The sequence below is a fragment of the Canis aureus genome, chromosome 5, assembly GCF_053574225.1.
Source record: "Canis aureus isolate CA01 chromosome 5, VMU_Caureus_v.1.0, whole genome shotgun sequence".
Lineage (NCBI taxonomy): Eukaryota > Metazoa > Chordata > Mammalia > Carnivora > Canidae > Canis > Canis aureus.
Genome location: NC_135615.1, coordinates 81,044,908 through 81,065,522, shown reverse-complemented (window position 1 = coordinate 81,065,522; position 20,615 = coordinate 81,044,908). Strand labels below are relative to the sequence as shown.

Below are 20,615 nucleotides of genomic sequence, written 5' to 3'. Positions count from 1 at the left end.
ACAGGCTCTTCGGGGCTCCCTGGGAGTCTGACCTCCAGCCTAAGGTTGGGGCTCCCTAGAGGTGAACCTCCCGCCTTATTCCCCTTTCCCCGGCCTGTTGGGACCTGAAGGCTGGTACCACACAAGTCGATCCTGACTCCCGCTTCCAAATTGATCCTGAAGAGGTCAATTCTGGGTTGTTGTTTTTTTTTTTTTTCTTTAACCCCTGGGGAGTGTTGTAACTATTAAGCTCCAGGCAGGGGTCAGGCGCCTGAGCTCGGTGTGCTCAGGTTGCCTGCACAATTGAAATCCCTGAACCATCCTGGCTAGTTTTCTCATTAAGACAATCGGACTGGATTGATCCAACAGATCAATGGCTGGACATCAACCGACGGGAGGCCAATCAGATGGGCCCGGACGATCAGCCCAAGAATGAGGTCCCCTGCAGAGCCGGAGCGGGGCCTGGCCCTCTGGGATGGGGCTGCGGGAGGTGGCAGAGAGGGTCAGAGGCCTCACCAGGCTGGACTCCGGTGTGAAGACAGGAGTGGTTCCCCAGGGTGCGGCTTCCAGGTTAAGGGTGCCCGCTCCTGGGATTTCGGGGGGCTGCTGGTGGGCGAGACACAGCCTCTGGTGCTTGCAGTGGTTTGGGCTCGTCCCTAGGCGGTCAGCTCATAATCAGCCCTCCACCGGTGTGGGCTTGGGGTGGAGATCCCTCCCCCCTTGGGTGGCACGGTGTGTGAGATGGGAGATTCAGAGGCCCCTCAGGGAGCTCGTCCCCTTTCACCAGGAGTAATTTGGTTATGAGGCTGGGAATGGAGGAGTCCAGGCCCCTAGAATAGTTTCCCAGTGTGGGTTCCATGGGACCCTGGCTGCACCGGTTGCCGATGGGGCTTCAGGGATGCCTAAGAGGCCAGTAGTCACGTAGGTTTGGGAATGCCTGGTTAGATGGGTTGTGGCACGCTCATTTCCCGTGGGGCTCAACTGGCCAATGCGTAGGGAGGCTCCGTGATAGGGAGGAGGGGGGGATAGTGTGTGACCGCAGGACTGTTTCTCTGGGACGACCTGTAGAAATACATTGAGGCATTTCCCCCAGCTGCCAGCGGGTCTTACTTTCAAGGGAAAATTGATGTCCAGAAGAAATGTTTCAGGACTGGAGGGACCCACAGGAGCCAAGGAGGTCCTCAGGGCGGAGAGGTCAATGAGAAGGAGGAAGGGAGCGATGAGCCCGGCACCAATCGCAGGGGCTCCAGTGGGAACAGCACCCCGTACCACGGTGCCAGCCCTCCCCCCACCCCGCCCCACTCAGCCCAACCCTTCTGATGCTCACATGCCCTCACCTCCGCTTTCTCCTTTTCCCCATAGGCTACCTGACTGTCAACATTGAGCCTCTCCCACCCGTGGTGGCTGGTGATGCTGTGACCTTGAAGTGTAACTTCAAGACCGATGGTCGCATGCGTGAGATCGTGTGGTACCGGGTAAGTCGCCGCAGTTGTCTCCTCCGCGCCACCAACCAGGGCTGGAGATAGAGTCCCCGGAGCCCTTGCAGGCTTGGCTGCGTCCTCGGTCCTAACCCAGCTCTGTGTTGTTCTGTGCCCTCAGCCAGGTTCCCATCCTCTGCCCAAACCCTCCTCCAAGACCACTTTGTTCCAGCTTTGGGGTCTCTCTCTCCTTCTGGTCTCCTCTGTGTCCCTAATATGCCCCTGTGCTCTGGAAACCCCAGCAGCACCAAGTAGGAGTCATGAAGAACCCCGTGGGGCCTGTGTGCTGTGTAACAACCAGGGAACGTCAAAGGCTGCAATTCCAGGCATGAGGCTTTGGGTAATGTTCTTGGCAGAGCACAGAGAAGACCAGGACGGCGTCCTGCCTTCTTGAAACTAATTCCAGAGATGGCCCTCCTCTACTTTGATTACGTGTAGGATTCTCGTGGTGTCTGGCACCTTGAGCTGGGTCCGAGGTGCAGGGCTCGTAGAGGCACACAGATGCCCACCTGTCCACGCCCGGCTGGTGGCAACAGGAGGACCGGCTTGGGGATTGGGCACAAGTGTTGGCCTTTTCAGGCGCTGATAGGAGCCTTCATGTGTCTCAACCGGGCACCCCAGCCTGGTGTCCCTTGGCCACAAGGGAGTCAGGGCTGGCTGGGCTCAGGAGAAGTTCGGGTTGGAGTGTTGCAATGCCACGCTCAGGTTCATGCAGAGCAAGGTGCAAGAGCAAGAGTTGAGGCAGAGAGCTCCCCTTCCACGATTGAAAGAAAACAGGGTTTGGCAACACTTTTTGGTGAGGTCCAGAGAGTAAATATCCTCCTCTCCCGGGGACCGTATGGTCTCTGTCACAACTCCTCGGCTCTGCTGTTATTGTGTGAAAACAGCCACAGACAATGTGTCACCGAGAGGCCATGGCTGGGCTCCAATCTGTATTCATGGACACTGGGACTTGAATTTCATATCATTTTTATATGTCATAAAATACTCTTCTTTATATATATATATATATATATATATATATATATATATTGCAACCATTTAGAGAAGTAAAAAGCCATTCTTGGTTCGTGGGCTGTACAGAAAGAGGCTGTATGGGCTGATGTGGTCCACCGGCCATGGTCTGCCAACCCCTGATCTAAAACAATACTTCTCTAACCTCTGTCTGCTGCATTGCCCTTTCTTCAGATGAAACCAGGAGGTGACACAGTCGAGTGGAACTGCTCTGCATGGAGCGGATGGAGCGAGCAGGTGGAGGGTGCAGAGTGGGGAGTGGGGGGGGTAGCATTGGCAACCTGATGATCAAGCTTCTAGAACTGGTTCCTTTGCTCCTTCACACTCCCACCGCTTGCACAGGGCAGTGCTAGGAAACCCTGTGTTAGAGGATCCCCCGGCGGGCACACTCACCACTCTGACCCGGCTCCCTGCTCCTCAATAGTCTTGCTCTGGCTCCAGCCTTGGTTGGACCATCCTGTCCTTGCTGGTCCTTCTTGCATTCTTGGCCTTTGATTCGTCCTTTGCTGGTTTGTTGGCTGTGACTTGGGCTCCTTTTAACCAAAATCATCGTTCTCCATCTTAGCATTGTAGCCCCTCCCACTTAAAATCGCCTCTAGGGCCCCACCCCCCAGTACCCAAGCTCTCCCGGCAGCGGCCTGAGCCCCACAGGTGTGAACCTGACGTTCGACACCCCGCGGGGCCCCAAGTTTAGATGAGATTGCCATCCCGGATAGATCAACAGGCCTAGAGAAAGTCAAGGCCTATGTTAAACAGTGCCATGAACTGAATCACTAAGAGGCGTATTTACATGATATGGAAGCTGCTTGGCTGACACACTGCGAGCATCTCATTAGCACCTGGCAGAAGGACTGTGCTAAATTAACTGCAGCTCGCTGCTAACGATGGGACTGTCTCTCCCTCAACCATCCGTACATGGGATCGGAGTGAGGGGAAGTGAAAGACCCGCCCAGCTGGCAGAGAGAAATATGGAGACCCAATGGGCACAGTTTATGGGGGCGATGGTGGGAGGGCGCTTGCACACAGGGAGCTACCAGTGGACACCTCACTGCCTTGCCAGCCCTTGAAGCAACTCTCCTCACTGGTTGGAAAAGGGATTTCTGTGTCAGTGGTGAAAACCTGCCTGCAGAGGTGGCCGCCAGGGTGGGGGCAATGCCAGCGCCAGGCCCAGGTGTAAGAAACCAGAAGCTGGCTTCCATGCGGCTCCACTCTGCATCCCCTGAAGATGGGGGGAGAGGGCTGGGGCAGGACGAAGATGCCCAGCTCTTGGCTCAGGCGTGGTCTTTCCCTCCCCTTCTCTGCTGCCAATGCTGAGAAATCCCCATCACCAACCTCACCGTCTCTCTCCACCCTAGCCTGCCTGCGATCATGTTGATTGCCTTGAAAATCAGTTGCATCTCTTACGGTGTCAGGCCCTGTGTATTGGGCTATGGTAGGCTGCACTAATTAATTTATTTTACTTCATTTCACATCCTTTGACTGCACGCCTCTGGAGTGGGGAGGGGGTATGCAGATGTATGTAAATCACATGCAAATCGCCCACCAGAGCCAAATGTTTGGGCCCTTGTGATTCTGTAGCTGGATTGAGGGAGCAGGCTCAGCTGACTTGGAAGTCTCCTTGGGACCAGGGGAACCTCGCATGCCCCGTCTGGGGTGGTGAGGATGGGGGAACTGCAGGGAAGTGGTCCATGCTTGCCTGTTCTCTCTCTGCCTGTTGCCACTCTGGCCTTCCCCTCACTGATCGCCTCTTTTCCCAAGGAGCCAGCTGAAAGGAGAGAGATAAGAGCTTACCAAGATGGGGGCTGCAGGAACCAAGGCTCCTGGGTAGGGGAGGAGGGCAGAGCTTCTAGAGGATGCAGGAGAAGCAGCAATGGGAGCCCCACTCTCCTGCAGTCAGACCCCCCCAAGCAGAGAAGCCCCCCCAAACAAGGAGCTGCCCAGCACTGTTTGTTTTCTGTACGTCTGTTTGCTTCCCCAGCTTCCTTTGCCCGTCCTCTGTGAATGAGCTTACAGAGCCCAGCTTGGAAGGAAATGAATAGATTACACAGGCCCAGCCAGGGCTGTGTCTCCAATCTCTTTAGAAGGGAAAAGCAGGGCATTGTGGGGAGGCTGCCACTGCCCGCTCAGCCCAGTGGGCACAAAGTGGCCCAAGACGTGTACAGCCCAGCAGCCTCCCCTCTGGCCCTAAAGACATTATCTTAGCAGTGGAATCGTCCTGAGCTTTCAGAAATGTAATGAACGGATTGGATTCTTTGGGTGGATTAGTAGAGCTGATGAAATTGTCTGAAGCAAAAGGATTTACTCCCTTGGGGCTAACAAGACCTCTGGCTGAACATTTGGGAAGGTCTTGCCATGTGGGTATCTTAAGGATGGGGTGGGGGCAGGGGACAGGAGGAGGTGGCCAGGGCCTGCACCTTGGGCACTTTGCCCCATAGCCTGCCCAGTTTGTAGAAGAAAATGCCAGAACTATAGAAGAGACTCAAGAAAATGTATACAAGGAGAGCCCCTGGGTCTGTGCTATCCAGTATGGCAGCCGCTACTAGTCACATGTGGCTATTTAAATCTAAATTAAATTAAATCAAATTGAATTAAATCCAAAATTCATTGTCCTCAGTCAGAATAGCCATATTTCAAGAGCTCACTAGCCACATGCAGTTGGTGGCTACCATATTGGATGGAGTAGGGATGCAATATTTCCATCATCACAGAAAGTTCTACAAGACAGCCCGCTATAGATATTGGCAGTTTTTCTGAGACCTCTAGAATATACTGTGCTTTCCTGGCAAGGGAAGAACAGTGACTGCTCACAGAGCCAATTTTCCAGGCACGCTTATTCTAATGTGAAGTTGAAAAAAAATGAATTGTATTTGTTGTGTAACCTGCCATCATTAGACTGTGGGGGGGTGGTGGTGAGAGGGATGGGCAGAGGGACTGTCATTCTCAGAAGACTTCTTTGAAGACAGAAGATGTCGAGAGGGTTGTCAGGCACCTTATGTGCTGGGCATCCTAGTTATCTGTCAAAGCCCTGCTCATCCTCAGGATGCCTCACAGCCCTCCTCTCCATCTCCCCGTGCTTCCCCCACTGCTGCATGGCTTCCTCTCCCAGATTTGACTTTCCGGGGACTGATGCTTTTTCCCTAGAAATATGCAGCAGTGGCTAAAAGAGCAGGGGTGCGACTCCATACTTGGACAGTAGGGGGAAGGTCACCGAAAAAGCAAACTACCCTTCGCATAAAAGTCAGGACTTGGTTCTAGAAAACAAATGATTGATCCTATCCTTGGCTTAATCGTTTCTATCCATTCACATCTCTAACTGGGGGCTCATCTAGTAATGCTGCAAGTATGAATTACCACGTGCCAGACCCTGGATACGTGACTACCTTTCATTTCCACGTTGGCATTGTGAGGTCCTGTCTCTTGTTACGCCTACAGCGATGAAGAAACTGAGGCCATCCAAAGAGACCGTGTCTCAGTTCATGTTGCCTCCTCTGACGTCTGCAGAGTTCTAGACACTCCCTCCTCCATGATTGCTCTTTGCGGGTCTATACTCTGGCTCTTACCTACCTCTCCGCGTCTGTCAACTGGACTGTACCAAGGCCAGACCTTTTCCCCACTGTATCCACCACGTCTAGTGCAGAGTCACCTCTGTAAATGTTTGTTAAGTGAACAAATGAGGTATAAATGCAAATGCATGTGCTTGTTTTGAAGGACCATACCACACAGCCCACTTGTATTTCAGATGGGCGTGTGCGTGCCGCCGATGGTATCTGTCTGAGAGGGAGAGAGGGTCTCTGTATGCTCAAGGGGCTTTGTGGAGTGTGGGGGGGAAAAAAGGAACATTTCTTATTAGGGAATACTGTCTAAACTCATTTATTTGGAGGTCACCTGCCCAGCAGGCAAAGCCAAAGGTCTGTTTATATCATAGAAATCCATTAAACAGCCACAGAGAATCATGGGAGTTTAACCTTTCATAGCAGTTTTTATCATCTTTCCTTTGTTTTGTCTCTTTCCTTCACAATCTGTTCCCAAGAGCTGTGCTGGGTCCAGGTTACAAGGCCACAGAAAAGAGAGCTACAGAGGAAGATAGAGAGAGGAGGAGATTGATCAACAATGTGATAATGCTCTGCTTTCAGCATCCGGTATCTTGCTTCTTTCACCTTGCAGGGAGCGTGCACCTGGGTGTTTGTTTTGTGGTACGAGGGCTTCCTTCATGATGCTACCTGGCTGGGGCGAGCTCCCACCCCAGGGCCCTCTGCTCGATGCCTCTGCAGTGGGGCTGTGGCCGCTCTGGCCCAGGAGGCTGGGAAGGATGAGGTAGGAAGATAGACAGCTGAGGTGTCAGGATACTTGCATATGAGTTCAGGGTATGTGTCTGGGCAGTGACCTAACCTCTCTGCAGTCTAGCAACCTCATGTGGAATTAGGCATGAAAACACCTACATTGTAGGCTTCAACAGATAAGGTCTGCAGCCAAATAAGCCCAGGGCTTGACTCATTGTGGCACCTATTCAAAATGGTGGCCATTGTCCTAACACGTGTCTTGGTAGCTTAAAGGGATGGAGAAAAGGAATTTATAAACTGAGAGTGGAAGATGTTTTCGGAAGATCACCAAGGATCATCGGATTCCTTGGATTGCATCCTCCCACCTGCATTCTCGAGGCAGATAGGCGGAGACAACAATTTAAAATGGTATGTTCCTTGTGTCTATGTGGTTATGCTGGTGAACACGCCGGATTTCAGCTCATGGAAATGTCATCATACAGTTAAGCCATTGCAGTGGATCTTAGCTCTTCTCTCCCTGAAGCAAGAAGTCATTTCGAAATGGTTTTACTGGCATTGGCTCTCTTTTAGTGTAAGTCCTTGACAATGCTTTGTTGTCTGAAACCAAAATAGAAAGTGATGAGCATAAGGGGACATTATGGTCCAATGATGTCATCAAGGGTGAGAAGGCAGGTACACTCTTGGTGATGAGTAGAGACCAGACCTAAGTCCTGGAGAAGTGAGCCGGATGATGCTCCCCCTCCCCGCCTCCCGCCCCCGCCCCTCTGGCTTGGACCCAACCTGGCTGCTCTGTGTTCCTCCCCTGGACTCACATCCGCATCCTGACAGCTCCCGAATCTGGAAGAGGAAGGGAGTAAGAAAGACAAGACACGTTCTTCACAGAACCAGAGCCAAGCTGGCTGGAGCTGCCTTATCCAGGCCTCCCTCCCTTGCCCCTGGCCTTTCAAAGGGGCAGGCTCTCTCCGATGAAGAATGCCTCATGCCCAATCTCACCTCCCCAGTTGAGTAAGAGGAAAGTCGGTGTGCCAGGGAGTGGGCCTGCCAAAGGACAGCTGCTTATTGAAGAACTCTAACAACACATAAAGAGGAAGTCAGAATACATTTCCGAGTCTACTTCCATTGCAATTTTTTTATGCCACGCTCAGGACGGCTTGAATGCATCCCAGACCCTCTGCACGGGGCTCCTCCTTCTGGGGGTGGAGTGATGGAGAAACCCAGGAGGCTCCCCCTAGAGGTCAGAGTGTGGGCTGCAGGCATTGCAGCCCCAATCCCAGGTCTTTGGCGTCACTTTGGCAGGAAACGGGCAGGAGCTGCCCACTGCAGCTGCTCCATGGAATGTCCATAAAAATATGCTAATAGCTGAGGTTAGGGACCTCAGGGCATTTTACTTTTAACCAGTTCCCTGGGTGATCGCAATGCGCTTGGCCCAGCCAGGGACCCTGTGCTGGTACATGGGAAACTCTGATAGGAGCTAGCTGCTCCATTAGTTCAGCACGCAGTTACTGAGCAGGATGGTTCTGGGCACTGGGTGTGCATCAGGAAATAGGACACCAAGATCCTGAACTCCCAAAGTTTAGCTGGGGGGAGGAGGTGAAAAAAAGATAAACAGGGAAATACCAGACAATGGTACTGTGTACCTGACAATGATAGGGGCAAGTGCATAGAGTTAAAATAGTCTGGTGGGATAGAAAGGGATTGAGTGGTCAGGAAAAGACTTGTTCAAACTGAGACCTCAAAGGCAACAAGGAACCTGTCTTGCCAGGGGAAGGAGATGGAACATTCCGGGCAGAGGAGAGAAGTACATTGAAAGGAGCTATTCTGGGAACAAGCTTCATATGTTCAAAGAACAGAAAGAGAGTCCACCGGCAGGGCTCCGGGGTGCTGGGCCTGGGGTTACTCCAAGGGCAGCTTTGGAGGGTTTGGAACAGGATCTGGTTCACTTTATTAAAAGGTCACTTCTGGGAAGGGGGTGGATTGTAAGGGAGATAAGACTAGAGTCTGAGGGACTGCGTGGAGCTTGTCACAGCAGTGACAAGCAAGGGGTGACAGCGGCTTGGGTAAGGACTAGGGTGGTGGCAGTGGAGTCGGTGGGAAGGAAAGTTCTGCTATGCCCTGCAGGTGGAATCTAACGGGCTTGCTAATGTGTTGGCGGGAAAAGGATTGAGGGTGACTCCTGGCTTTCAGGCTCCAGTAGGTAGGTGTGGGGAGGGTTCTATTCCCTGAGACCTGGAAGACAGGAGGGGAGGAGAAGGCTGGCCGGGATTCTCTGCTATCTGTGTTAAGTTCCAAGTCCCTCTAAGACATGGGGATGGAGTTGTCAGAGCAGCCGCTGAGCCTACAAGTTGGGGGCTCTGGACTGAGGTCAGGACTGGAGATTTATACTTGGGGGCCACAGCTATGGATGGTGGGCCTGGACGAGGTGACGGGGCAGGGGGTGGGGAGGAAGGCAGGAGAAGAGCACTCAGCGCTAGGCCCTGGGGTGCTCAAAATTTAGAGATAGAGGGATGCCTGGGTTGTTCAGATGGTTAAACGTCTGCCTTTGGCCCAGCTCATAATCTCAGGGTCCTGAGATCAAGCCTCACATCATCATCGAGCTCCCTGCTCAGCGGGGAGCCTGCTTCTCCCCCTCCCTCCGCCTCTCCCCTTCACTTGTGCACGCGCTCTCTCTCTCTCAAACGAATAAATAAAATCTTTAAAAAAATATATAGGTAGAAAAGTAGACCAGGGAAGAGGCTGAGAAGGAGCAACAAGCAGAATGTGAGGAAAGTATCCCAGGTCCCAAGGGAGAAGAGCCGGCTGTGTCCAATGTGCCACAAGACGACTTAGGACAAGAACAAAGAAACGACCATGCATTTGCGACATGGAGCCCACGGAGGGTCTGGACAAGGGCAGCCTCCTTGGAGTTAGCGGGGCAGAAGCAGACATTGAGGCTAGCGGTGGCTTGGCCTTGAGGTTTTGACGATTCAGTGGATTTGACCCCGATCTTCTGGACAAACTTTTGCCATAATATGAAGACTCGATTGCTTCTGTTGGGTCCCTCTCCATTTGTATGTCTTTCCTAAGCTACCAGCTACTTCATCTGTTCCGATCTTGCCCAGCCTTGCAGCCCAGACCTGGGGGCATCCTTGTTCTCCTCTTAGAGAATGGGAAGGTGGCATCCCAGAGAGCTTGGGGGAATCCCAGAGTAACTCAGCAGTGCATGTGGTATTGGATCAGAGATCCAGCTCTACCACCCAATTAACTAGGTGGCTTTCAGATGAAAGCCATTCATACAACCTCCCCGAGGCTCTGCTGGGTACGGTACTCAAGGCTGGAGACCAAAAGAGCCAGGTGGATGCAGTTACCCCAAGGGGAGAGCTTCCAGTCCGGCCAGCCTTCATTAAATTGTAAAGATCTGTTTCCTTATCTGGCCAACAGGCTTGATGGCCGTCCCCCAAGCATCTTACAGGGATTTGTGTGAAACAGAGGAGACGCCCTGCAGACAAGCTGCTTCCTTCACCCACAGAGCAGGGGAAAGAGGCTTCGCTTAGCTTACTAAATCCTCTCTTTGCGCCTGGCCAAACCTTTGTGAGGCCTCTGACCTCATTCACCGAGATGGAATTAAGAGATCCTCCTGTGAAGCTCCCCAGCATCTTGTACGTACTTCCATTAGAGAGATGTCACTTGGTATCTTACTTATTCATCTCTTTTTTGTGTCTGTGGCAGAGTTCTATTTATCTGCTTCTCCAGTATGTGCTGTGATGCTGGCAGACCCTGGGCCAGGATCCTTACATGGAGTCTTTGGATCCCCACGGAGTAGTTGGATAAGCTTCTGGGGCTTCTGCTTGAAACCCCGGAGCATATGTCCAAAATGTTGTATGTGGCTCTAGAGGGGGAGAAAAGGGGCTGAATGTCCTCAGAGGGGTGTGTGACGTCCCCCTGCAAAGCTCAAGAACAGCGGCAGGTGTCCAGGTGCTCGTGAGTGTGAAATGTGCAGGGCCTCCACCCTCGGGTCAGATGGGACCACACTCAGGACAGATCTAGGAGACCAAGGGGCTGCAAGGCTGCGTTGAAGAGCCCGTGGTCCACGAGCCCTCCGGGGACCTGGTGGGAAGAGGGTGCCATAGTCAGCCTTATGGGGAAAGAGCATCCAGAGGTTGGGCTCAGCCCAGAGGCCGCAGGATGATCCATCTGGATGTGTACACAGATGCCCTTGGACGGAGGAAGGGAGGAGACCTGCTGTGGCAGCGCGTCACTGTGCTTCCTGGCCCAAGGCGGGATGTTCTGACCAGAGAAATCCATCCTCTTTGGGGAATGAAGATCAAATTTCTGATATTGGCAATGAGACTGTTTCTCTGCCCAGAGGCTTTCATACAGGACTGATGAGAGCCCTTGGCTCCCAAACTACTGAGAGGGACACCCAAATAGCAAGATATCCTATTGGGCCCCACTTGGACACCCCCAGCTATAAACTGTCACATCGGATGGTTGTGAAAGACACAGTAGGCTGGAAGACCCAAGGTGAACATTTTGATGACTTGACTCCGTCTGGGGAGTCTGTCCTCACTTACCAAGTGCAAAGAAGAGAGAAGAGTGGGGGACTGGGGCCAGACATCCTGCTGTGTGACCTTGAGCAAACCAGTTTCCCTCTCTGAGCCTCAGGATCTCCATCAGTAAAATAAAAGGGTGAAGTAGGAAGGTCTGTATAGAACATGCTGTCTCTTTCCCACCTTGCGACCAGCCTCCCTCCTTCCCTAAGAGGACGCTAAGCTGGGGAAGAGGCTGGCGCTCCCTGCTCAGGGAGCTCCTCATCGGAGGCGGAGAGGCTCTGAGCCAGTGGACGCTGGGAGCTATATTGAGCCCAGAGTGTGGTTTCAGCGGCGTTGGCCTGCCTTAGCCCTGCTGGGTTTCAGCGACAAGGGGCTGACTTAACTTGTCGCAGAAGGATTAAAGGTGAACTGTGCTCCAGCACGCCTGGGATAGAAAGTAACGTGGCTGAAATGAGGGATGTTTCCGAGAACACCAGCCTGGGGTCTCGTCCTCAGCCCACCTCCTGGCCCATGGAAAGGGAGACTGTGGCTTCTTACCAGGGGACTCAGAGACGCCCGTGGGCAGTCACACAGTCTCCCCGTTGCAGACAGGCAGAGCCTGGCACTTCTCCAAAACACACAGCTGATCGCTGATGATAGCATGACTGCACTCCCACCTCTCGCCCCACCCTTCGCAAGAGCTTCCATCACCTTTAGGACAATGTGCAAGGTCACTGGCCCAGCACACTGGGTCCTTCGTGATTCAATCTCTGTTGGCTGATTTCTTCGGCAGTGCTTCCTGCCACGTTCCCAAGTGGGGCTCCCACCCGATCTTACGGCCTGTTCGCAGTCCCCGGACGTGCCGATGCTCGTTCCCACCCCCGTGCTGATGCACACCCTGTATCATCCTGGGCCTGCTCCATCTGGCAAACTCCACTTGCTCACCAAGTTCAGCTACAAGGTCATTCCCAGAGACCTCCCCCTGCCCCATCTATTTTCCCCTTCCAGCCTCTTTCCCCATTCAACCCGTGACCAAGTTGAGTAAGATTCTCATAACAAGCCTCAAAATACTCACAAGTCTACCTCCTGACTTGACACCCTGGACTCAGGTGTTCATTAATGAGGCAGGTATGTCTTGCACCCACTATGCACCAAGGACCGGGAACAGAGCACTGAGTAAGAACAACCTAACAACATGACCATGTGTGTACGGCGCTTGCAGTTCAGCGGGGAAATGGGTGTGATGTGCAAGATTATCAAAGAAATGCTTTGAAATTGTGGTCATTGCCCCCCCTCCCCCCAAAAGGCTTGGTGTCTGGTAGCTGAGAGCTCACAAGGGGGTGATTAGTTATAATAGTGGAATATCTCTCTCTCCAAGAATATAACCCCTTTTGGTAAGGATCAGATGTCCTGTTTGTCTTTGTAGCCAAGCATATACCTAGAGAATGAATGAGTGAGTGAGTGAGTGAGTGAGTGAGCGAGTGAATGATGGCTTATGCGGTTCTGAAGGACACAGAAGTAAACTCTAAGCTGACGAGCTAACAAATATTCTATTAGAGCTTGTCAACAATAGATGGAGTGTCTTGGAGACTGGAGAGATCCCCCAGCCCTGCAAGTCTCTAAGCAAATGTTAGCGTGGTCACAGGTCAAAAATGCAATAGAAAGGATTTCTGGCTTGTGGGCCAAGTAAGCACAGGGCGGGACGACGCTGCCCATTCCAGCTCTGGAATTCTATGCTGTCTCAAGTCCAGCTGCCCAGCAAGGACATCACGACAAGGTTGGGATTGGAGTATCCACCCAACTTGGTGAGGTCCCACATGTGTTCCGGAAAGTTCTAGATTCCCCGGGAGAGGGGTGGATTATGGATGTTCTGAGAATCACACTCGTGTGGGTGCCCCACCCTTGAGTGAGCCTTCAAAGCAGATGAAGCAGCAGACAGCTGGGAGCCAAAAAGAGGGGAAGAATGTGAAGGAAGTTGCTAAGACCAGATCCAGAAGACCACTGTGCAGCCCAGGCTCTTGTCGGCACCCCTCTGCCCATGTCACCCTGCCTGCTGCACATCAGGGAAGCGTCCCCATCGCTCTCAGGATGGAAACCAGAATCTCTGCTGTGGCTGGAGGCTGTGCCCCCTGCCTCCTCTCCAGGCTGGTCTCCCCGTGCTCTCGGGAGGAAGAGGGTGACCTGGGGGAGGGCAGGACAGACCCTGCAGCCTGAACACCATCGTTCCCATTTCGGAGCCTGGGATCCTGAGATTAGGTGCAGTTGTGCTAGGGCAGAGTGGCTGGTCATGCTTTGAACCCGGCTGCCTGACTCCAGAGCAACACTTTCTGGGATGCTCCAGTGAAGGCCATAAATGCCATACTGGGAGGTGGGAGGGATTTCCCCCCAGTGACAGGCAACCTCAGGGCTGGATCCTCAGAAGGTCTGAGCCCCTGGGGCCTGGGGAGCCTGTCCCTTCCCCATCATCACCATTAATGCCATCACTGTGGTACAGGGCAAGGCATGTCAGGGCTGCTCACAGTCACCCCCGTGAGTTCTCACAGAAACCGCTGGATGCTGGTACCATTGTGCACTTTAGAACTGAGGCCACCAAGGATCCAAGAGGTTAGGCACCTGGCCCCCAGCCTCAAGGACAATAAGATGGAGCGGGTTTGTACACCGGCCCATCTGACTTCCCCCACAGCTTGACCCTCCCCGTGCCAAGGCTGGTCCACAGAGCTGGCAAGGGCCACCAGGATCCCCCTTGGGGAAGCTCTGAGCACCCCACCCCTCCACGGGGAGAAGGCTGGCCAGGTGAGCCGAGTGGGCGGGAGCAGCCTGGGTCTGGCAGCTTGGGGCTGTCCTCATCGTGACACAGCCGAGGCCTGTCTGCAGAGCCATGCAGGGGCTGTCACCCTGGAAGGAGGACCCCAGGGAGAACAACTTCCACTTGCAGAGATGATGCAGCAGCATGCTTCACCTACCCCGCGACAGACAGGTGTGTGCAGAGCAGACAGGTGGAGCCCATCTCCCCCCGGGCTCTTCAGTCACGCAGGGCAGCTGCCCAAGTTCCTCTGGCAAACGCGGGGAAGTGTTTGGTGGTCCCGTCCAGGACAAGGCCTTCTTTGAATCATGGTGCATAGCCCTTGGGAACCGTGTTCATAGGGAGACGGGCAGCCTGGAGCAGTGGGAAATCTGAATTGGAGACTCTTCTTCAAGAAATGAAATTATTATTATTATTATTATTATTATTATTATTATTATTATTATCGTTTTGCAAGCAGTAGAGGAACGCAAATGAATCTAAACAAGTGTTGTCAAGTAGTGGTTCTTGGGGCGCCTGCTTTAATGGTGATAATAATCATTTTAATTGGCACATTAATTATATGTGAGCAGGTGTTTCCAAAATAATTGAGGGTGTTGGAAAGCTGCTTATTTCCTGAAGTGGTTGAAACATTCCCCTTTGACCCTGTTTATTCTATGAATATCAAATCACGCAGGGAGACAGAGAGAAGTGAAGCCTGTCTGAATGCGTGCACGCTGACTTATTGAGGTTTCCAGGCCATTCCTTCTGGGATAGAACGAACTCCCATTGGAAACCCATGCAGGGTGTAGGCGCCACACAGAGGTGCTGTCCCTGGCTCACCCTCTGCCGGGAGAGACAGGATGTCACAGACGCACAGATGAGGCGCCCCCACCCCGGTCTGCAGCTGTTCTGGAAGGAGGAGGGGACCGAGGGTATGGGAAGCAGAGGAAGAACAGGTGCGAAGGCCCAGAGGACTGGCCCATTGGAATCCCATCAGGTGCTGGTGAAGGATGGGGGCCCCGGGCAGGGGGAGGAGGCTGCTGGCCGCCAGGGACTCAAGCAGGATGTGTCACGTCTGGGGTCTCGTGTAATGGAACTTGGGTTATAGCCACAGGGGGAGCATTTGAAGAATTTTAAGCCACAGAGCAGCAGAAGCCAATTTTACAAATCTCCGGACACCCCCCCTACAGATATCTGAAAAGCATCTCAGACTTGACGTGGCCAAAGGAAAATTCTGGATTTCTCCTCCAAATCCGTTCCTCTCCATTCTTCCCCATCCCAGTAAACGGTGTCATCATCCACCAGGTTACTTAGGCCAACAACCTAGGGATCTCTCCTCCTCCTCCTCCTTTCCTTTCGCTTCCCCTACCCCACCCTACAGCCCTCCCATTTTACCCATTCAGAGACATGCCCTAAATCCACTTGCTTCTTCCCACATCCTGGCCACCCTTCTCTTGCAGAGCATCACTCACCACCTAGAATTGGCAGCCCCCTAACTGCACTCCATTTCCAGTCTTCTCCCTCCCAATGTCTACACAGCAGCCAGAGTGCCCTTTTATATATTTTTTAAGATTTTATTTATTCATTTGAGAGAGAGAGAGGGCATGAGCATGGGGAGGGGCAGAGGGAGAGAGAGAAGCAGACTCCCCGCTGAGTAGGGAGCCTGATGCGGGACTCGATCCCAGGACCCTGGGATCATGACCTGAGCTGAAGGCAGATGCTTAATGACTGAGCCACCCAGGCGCCCCCCCACCCCCCCAGAATGCCCTTTTAGAGACAGAACCAGGTCAAGTCATTCTGTAGCTTTTTTTTTTTTAAGATTTTTATTTTATTTATTTATGAGAGACACAGAGAGAGGCAGAGGGGGACGCGGGGACCCCAGGATCACCCCTGAGGCACCACTTGGGCCCTGACGTCCTCCCCACTGCCATCTTCCACCACCGCAGCCTGGCTAGTGTTCTGTAAACACCCCCAAAAGGCCACGGCTCCTAAGGTCCAAGCCGACCCGATTCGATTCCTCGTGTGCAAGACCTTGTGTCTGGTGATGTCTCAAAGAAAAGCAGCCTGTGCCCCAAGGAAGGTGTGGACGGGAGGCAAAGAAGCCGCTGAGCCGAGGGTGCTGGAGGCTGAGATCTGAGGTCAGTCCCAGGCTCCCCGTCTGCCCCCGTCACCTCTGAGCCTCCCTATCGGTGTTTGTAAAACGGAAGGGCAGGGAGAGTAGCCACGCAGCCCAGTTTGCCTGGAACCGTCCCGACTGTGCCGGGCATCACCCAGGGTAATTGTGAAGAGCAGCCCTCTGTCTGCTTCAAAAGTATCCTGGTTTGGATGACAAGTCACACCGTTGCCAGTTCGGCTTGCGGGAAGTACCTTTCCTTTTTTTTAAAATTTTTTTTTTTAATTTTTATTTATTTGTGATAGTCACAGAGAGAGAGAGAGAGAATGAGGCAGAGACACAGGCAGAGGGAGAAGCAGGCTCCATGCACCGGGAGCCCGACGTGGGATTCGATCCCGGGTCTCCAGGATCGCGCCCTGGGCCAAAGGCAGGCGCCAAACCGCTGCGCCACCCAGGGATCCCTTTTTTAAAATTTTTCTTAAATATTTTTTATTTATATATTCATGAGAGACACAGAGACAGAGAGAGAGGCAGAGACACAGGCAGAGGGAGAAGCAGGCCCCATGCAGGGAGCCTGACGCGGAACTCGATCCCGGGTCTCCAGGATCACGCCCTGGGCCGAAGGCAGCTGCTCAACCGCTGAGCCACCCAGGTGTCCCCGTACCTTTCCTGTGTTAGCGTTCACGATGGCCCTATGGGTTTCTGAGAACCCAGGCTGTGGGACAGACTCAAGGACGGCGCCCCATGCGTCGCCAACGGTCCTTGGACACTGAGCATTGGTGGGAAAAGGGAGGGCGCCTAGCCGCCTGGACTAAGAGGGTGCGGACTTGAACGACACCCTCCTCTCCCCTCCCAGCAGGGACAACGTGCTGTGATCCCACGTTGTGATCTGTCAGGCTGAGACGGGACGGGGAGGGATGGCAGGTTTGAAGGGGCTGTTGCAAGGACCCTGGGGAGACCCCCCCGCCCCGCATCTGAGAGCACGTGCTAGAGGGGGTCCAGCTGGAGGCCGGAGGGAAGTCCCTCAGTGGATCCCTCGGAGAAACCCAGCTGCACCGCTGGCCTAGCTTGCTCTTTCCAAACAGCTGCGTGCTCCCCGTCGATTGGTCTTTCAATAAATATTTGTCAGGAACCCACCATGTCTCAGGCAGTGTGCTAGGCGCTGCTGTAGAAGTTCTGTCCTAGTGGAATAAAGGAAACCGGTGATGCTGGCATGTTTGTCTTTTATGCAGACATCTTACTGACGTGTCAGTTCTCATAGGCTTTTTTTTTTTTTTAATTTCAATTTTTTGGATTTTTTTTAAGTAATGCAATTATATTATCTGCAAATAATGGTAACGTTTCTAACACCCGAGACACAGTATCTCATGATATATAAAAGGACATATCCTGGGACCAGATCACTTAGATTCAAGCCTTAGCTTTGGCAGGTAGAAGCTGTGTGACTCTGGACAAGTTACCGAATCTCTCTGCGCCCATTTTTCTCATTTCCCCAAATAAACTTAGGATGGTGCCCGACACTACAGGAATATTGGTGTTGTCATTGCTTATTGAACTTACTATAATTTCTTGCCTTATTCTAATATCTGAAACCTCCAGAGCACTTGTAAAATGTTTGTCTTGTTTCTGTTTCTTTGTCGGATTGCATTTAACATCGCACATATAGGATATTTTCCTGCTGGTTTCTGATAAATAGTATTTTTGTCGTATAAGGGAAGTTCACTTCTGTTCCAATTTTACCTAGAGTTTTTATAAAGAAAAATTAATTAAATGCTTCTTAAGAATCCATTGAAGTAATCATATGGTTTTTCTCCTTTAATTTACTAATGTAATGAATTATGTTGATGGTTTTCCTAATATTGAGCCTCCATTGGGTTTTTATAATTTCTTTAAACAAATATCTTGTGTCCCAAATTAAAAGAACTCTCAAGTATTTATTTTTTATTATTATAAATGGGATCTTTCTTATTGGATTTTCTGTGGGTTTCTGGGATGTAAGAATGCAATGCAATTGATTTTTTTTTGTGTGTGTGGCTTTATCTTGCATCCTACAAATTAGATGAATTCATTTATTCTCTCTAATAAGCATGTGGTGGCTTTCCTTGTATTGTCTGGGCATTCAATCTCTCCACCTGACATTTTTATTTCTTTCCTTCGTGGACTTTTCAGATATATTGCATTTATCCCTGAATAAGTACGTATTGCTTGCCTATTATGTGCCTGGCACTGAGCTAGTCTCTGTCTCCTCAATGACTTGACTCTTGTCACCGTTTGGCAGGTGACGTGGTCGGGGTATCTTCTCCTCTGAGACTTGAGGAAGAGAATGAATCCCTTCCGGTCCCCAAGCCCCTTTGGTTCTGATGGAGATTCAAACCCCATTAACCCTCAGGCCAGGCGGCCTCCTGCAGGATGACTCCCCTCCTTTTTTGGGGAGAGGGTGTTTAGCAGGAGTAATTAACTTTGACCCCAAGGAGAAGCCAGACCTCTGAAAAACACGGATCATTTCTCAAAGAGAAAGTGGAGAGAGATGCCCTTGTGCTCAAACCTGGCCTTGAACGGGCCAGCTCACCGACCCTCTTGGCCTTTGCGTCTGGGACTTGCTTGGAATAAAAAGGCGCAAATGTCTCTGTTCTGATTTTTCCCTCCAAGCAGCATCTCAGCTGTGGGAGGCATGAGTTGGAGCTGCAGCATGCCTGGGCCCTTGGCTTCCCAACACCCTCCCTCCCGCCCCCACCACCGACCCAAGCCTTGGGTGACGCTCTGCTGCTCCCCGAGTGAGTGTCCCTAAGAGATTGTTGGCATCTCGGTGCCCAGCAGGCTGCAGTGCCTGCCTGGCTCGCCCCAGGCCTTGCACTTCCTGCCTCTGCTCTCATCTTGCTCTTGTGTTTTAGCCAATTAGCCCACCTCATCCTGCACAGACGGATGCACCCCTAGGAGCACGTACCCCATGTTCTCCCTTCACCTCCACCGGACAGCTTCATCATCCTCTCGGGTGCCCCAGCCCTGGCCTCCTGATGCCCCCTCTGCAGTCTCACCTCCACGCCCCCTGCTCCTGGGCTTCCTACAGTGGAGGCCTTAGGCGTGTGCCCTACCCACTGCCTGACGCGGCGTGGGCTCTAATCAGCGAGCCCCATGCTTCAGACACTTTTATTAATTCACACCAAACCGCTGTGTGGGTTTGTGGCAGCCTGTGTCGCATGTGGCACCAAAGAGCTGTCCTGCCCACACAAGCCACAGGCTTGAGAGCCTCCCAGGGTTCCAGGCAGCCCTTGGGCTCAGCTCCCCCCCCCCCACCGACCCCCACCCCCCGGGCTCTCAGAAGATTGTGGGAAATCCAGCAGCTGCTGAAGCCGGGTTTGGAAGCTGCGTGGGACTCGAGCAGGACAGAAGGAATCCTCCTTGATTATTCACGTCCTGCCAGCTGAGCTATCCACGTGCCACCCGAAGCGAGAGCTATGAGCAGCTCCATTGTATAGATAGGGAAACTGAGGCTCGGATTTATGACATGAGTTCCCGAAAGCTGTAGGGCCGGGGTTCGAACCCGAGTCCTTCGGACTCTGGAGCCCCACTCTGGCCTTTCTCCTGTTCCCTGGAGACATTCAGAGGGTGAGAATCGTCCCCTTCACAGGGGCTGCTGGCCCTGACGGCCCCAGGTTGGAGCCGGCTTGGTCAGGCTCCTGGAGACGGTGCTCTGGGCCGTGCCTCAGGTCAGAGCAGCAGGTGTGTCCCCTTCCTCCTCATCAGAACCCCACCGGGACCCACTGCTTGTCTTTGTCATCCTGGGTGGTGACAGTGAACGAGGGCATTGTCCTTTGAGGACAAGCCTCCAGAGCGCTTGGCGGAGGTGGGCGCCGGGAGATGCCAGGAAGCAGGAAGTGAGTTCCCTGCGCTGCTCCTGAGGCCCAGCCCGCGAGCCGTCGGCCGGGAAGCAGCCTGGGTGTCTGGTGGCGGCTCACTGGCCCCTCCCGGAAAATGAGGGAAGGAATAGCCCCCTATGGGGTATTGTGGGGGATGAAATGATACGGTTCCGACAAGTGTTTGCTGGAGTGTCTGGCAAACAGTATCAATAGCAGTAATAAAAGAAGCTAATATTTACTATAGGCCACTGACAATAGGCCAGACGCTAAGCGCCTCGCACATACTGGCTCCTTTAATCCCCATAGCAACCCCGAGGGTAGGCACCGTCCTTGTCCCGCTTCAGAGAGGAGAGGGCTGGGGCTCAGAAGCCAAAACTCGCTCAAGACCATGCAGCTGGTAAGCGACAGAAGTAGGATTCGGCCCCTGGCGGTTTGGCTTCGGCGTCCACGCTGCTCTTTAGTGAGTACCTCACATGTTAGGTCCTCCCCCCACGCCGCCTGCCCAGACAGATGGAGTCGGGAGCCAGGAAAAGTAAACACTCCAATGGACAAGCCCAGGAATAGACGTGTCTGCGCCGCATGGAGGATTGCTCCCCAGCCC

General features: G+C 52.8%; 1 protein-coding gene across 2 annotated transcripts in view; it reads left to right on the top strand.

Annotated features, from left to right (window-relative positions):
• The window catches only part of IGSF21 (immunoglobin superfamily member 21), a 239,535-nt gene that overhangs the window by 101,607 nt on the left and 117,313 nt on the right, over positions 1-20,615 (top strand). For both annotated transcript variants that reach the window (XM_077899407.1, XM_077899408.1), the window contains exon 2: positions 1,342-1,454. In XM_077899407.1, coding sequence (XP_077755533.1) covers positions 1,342-1,454 — 113 coding nt within the window. The remainder of the gene's footprint in view (positions 1-1,341; positions 1,455-20,615) is intronic.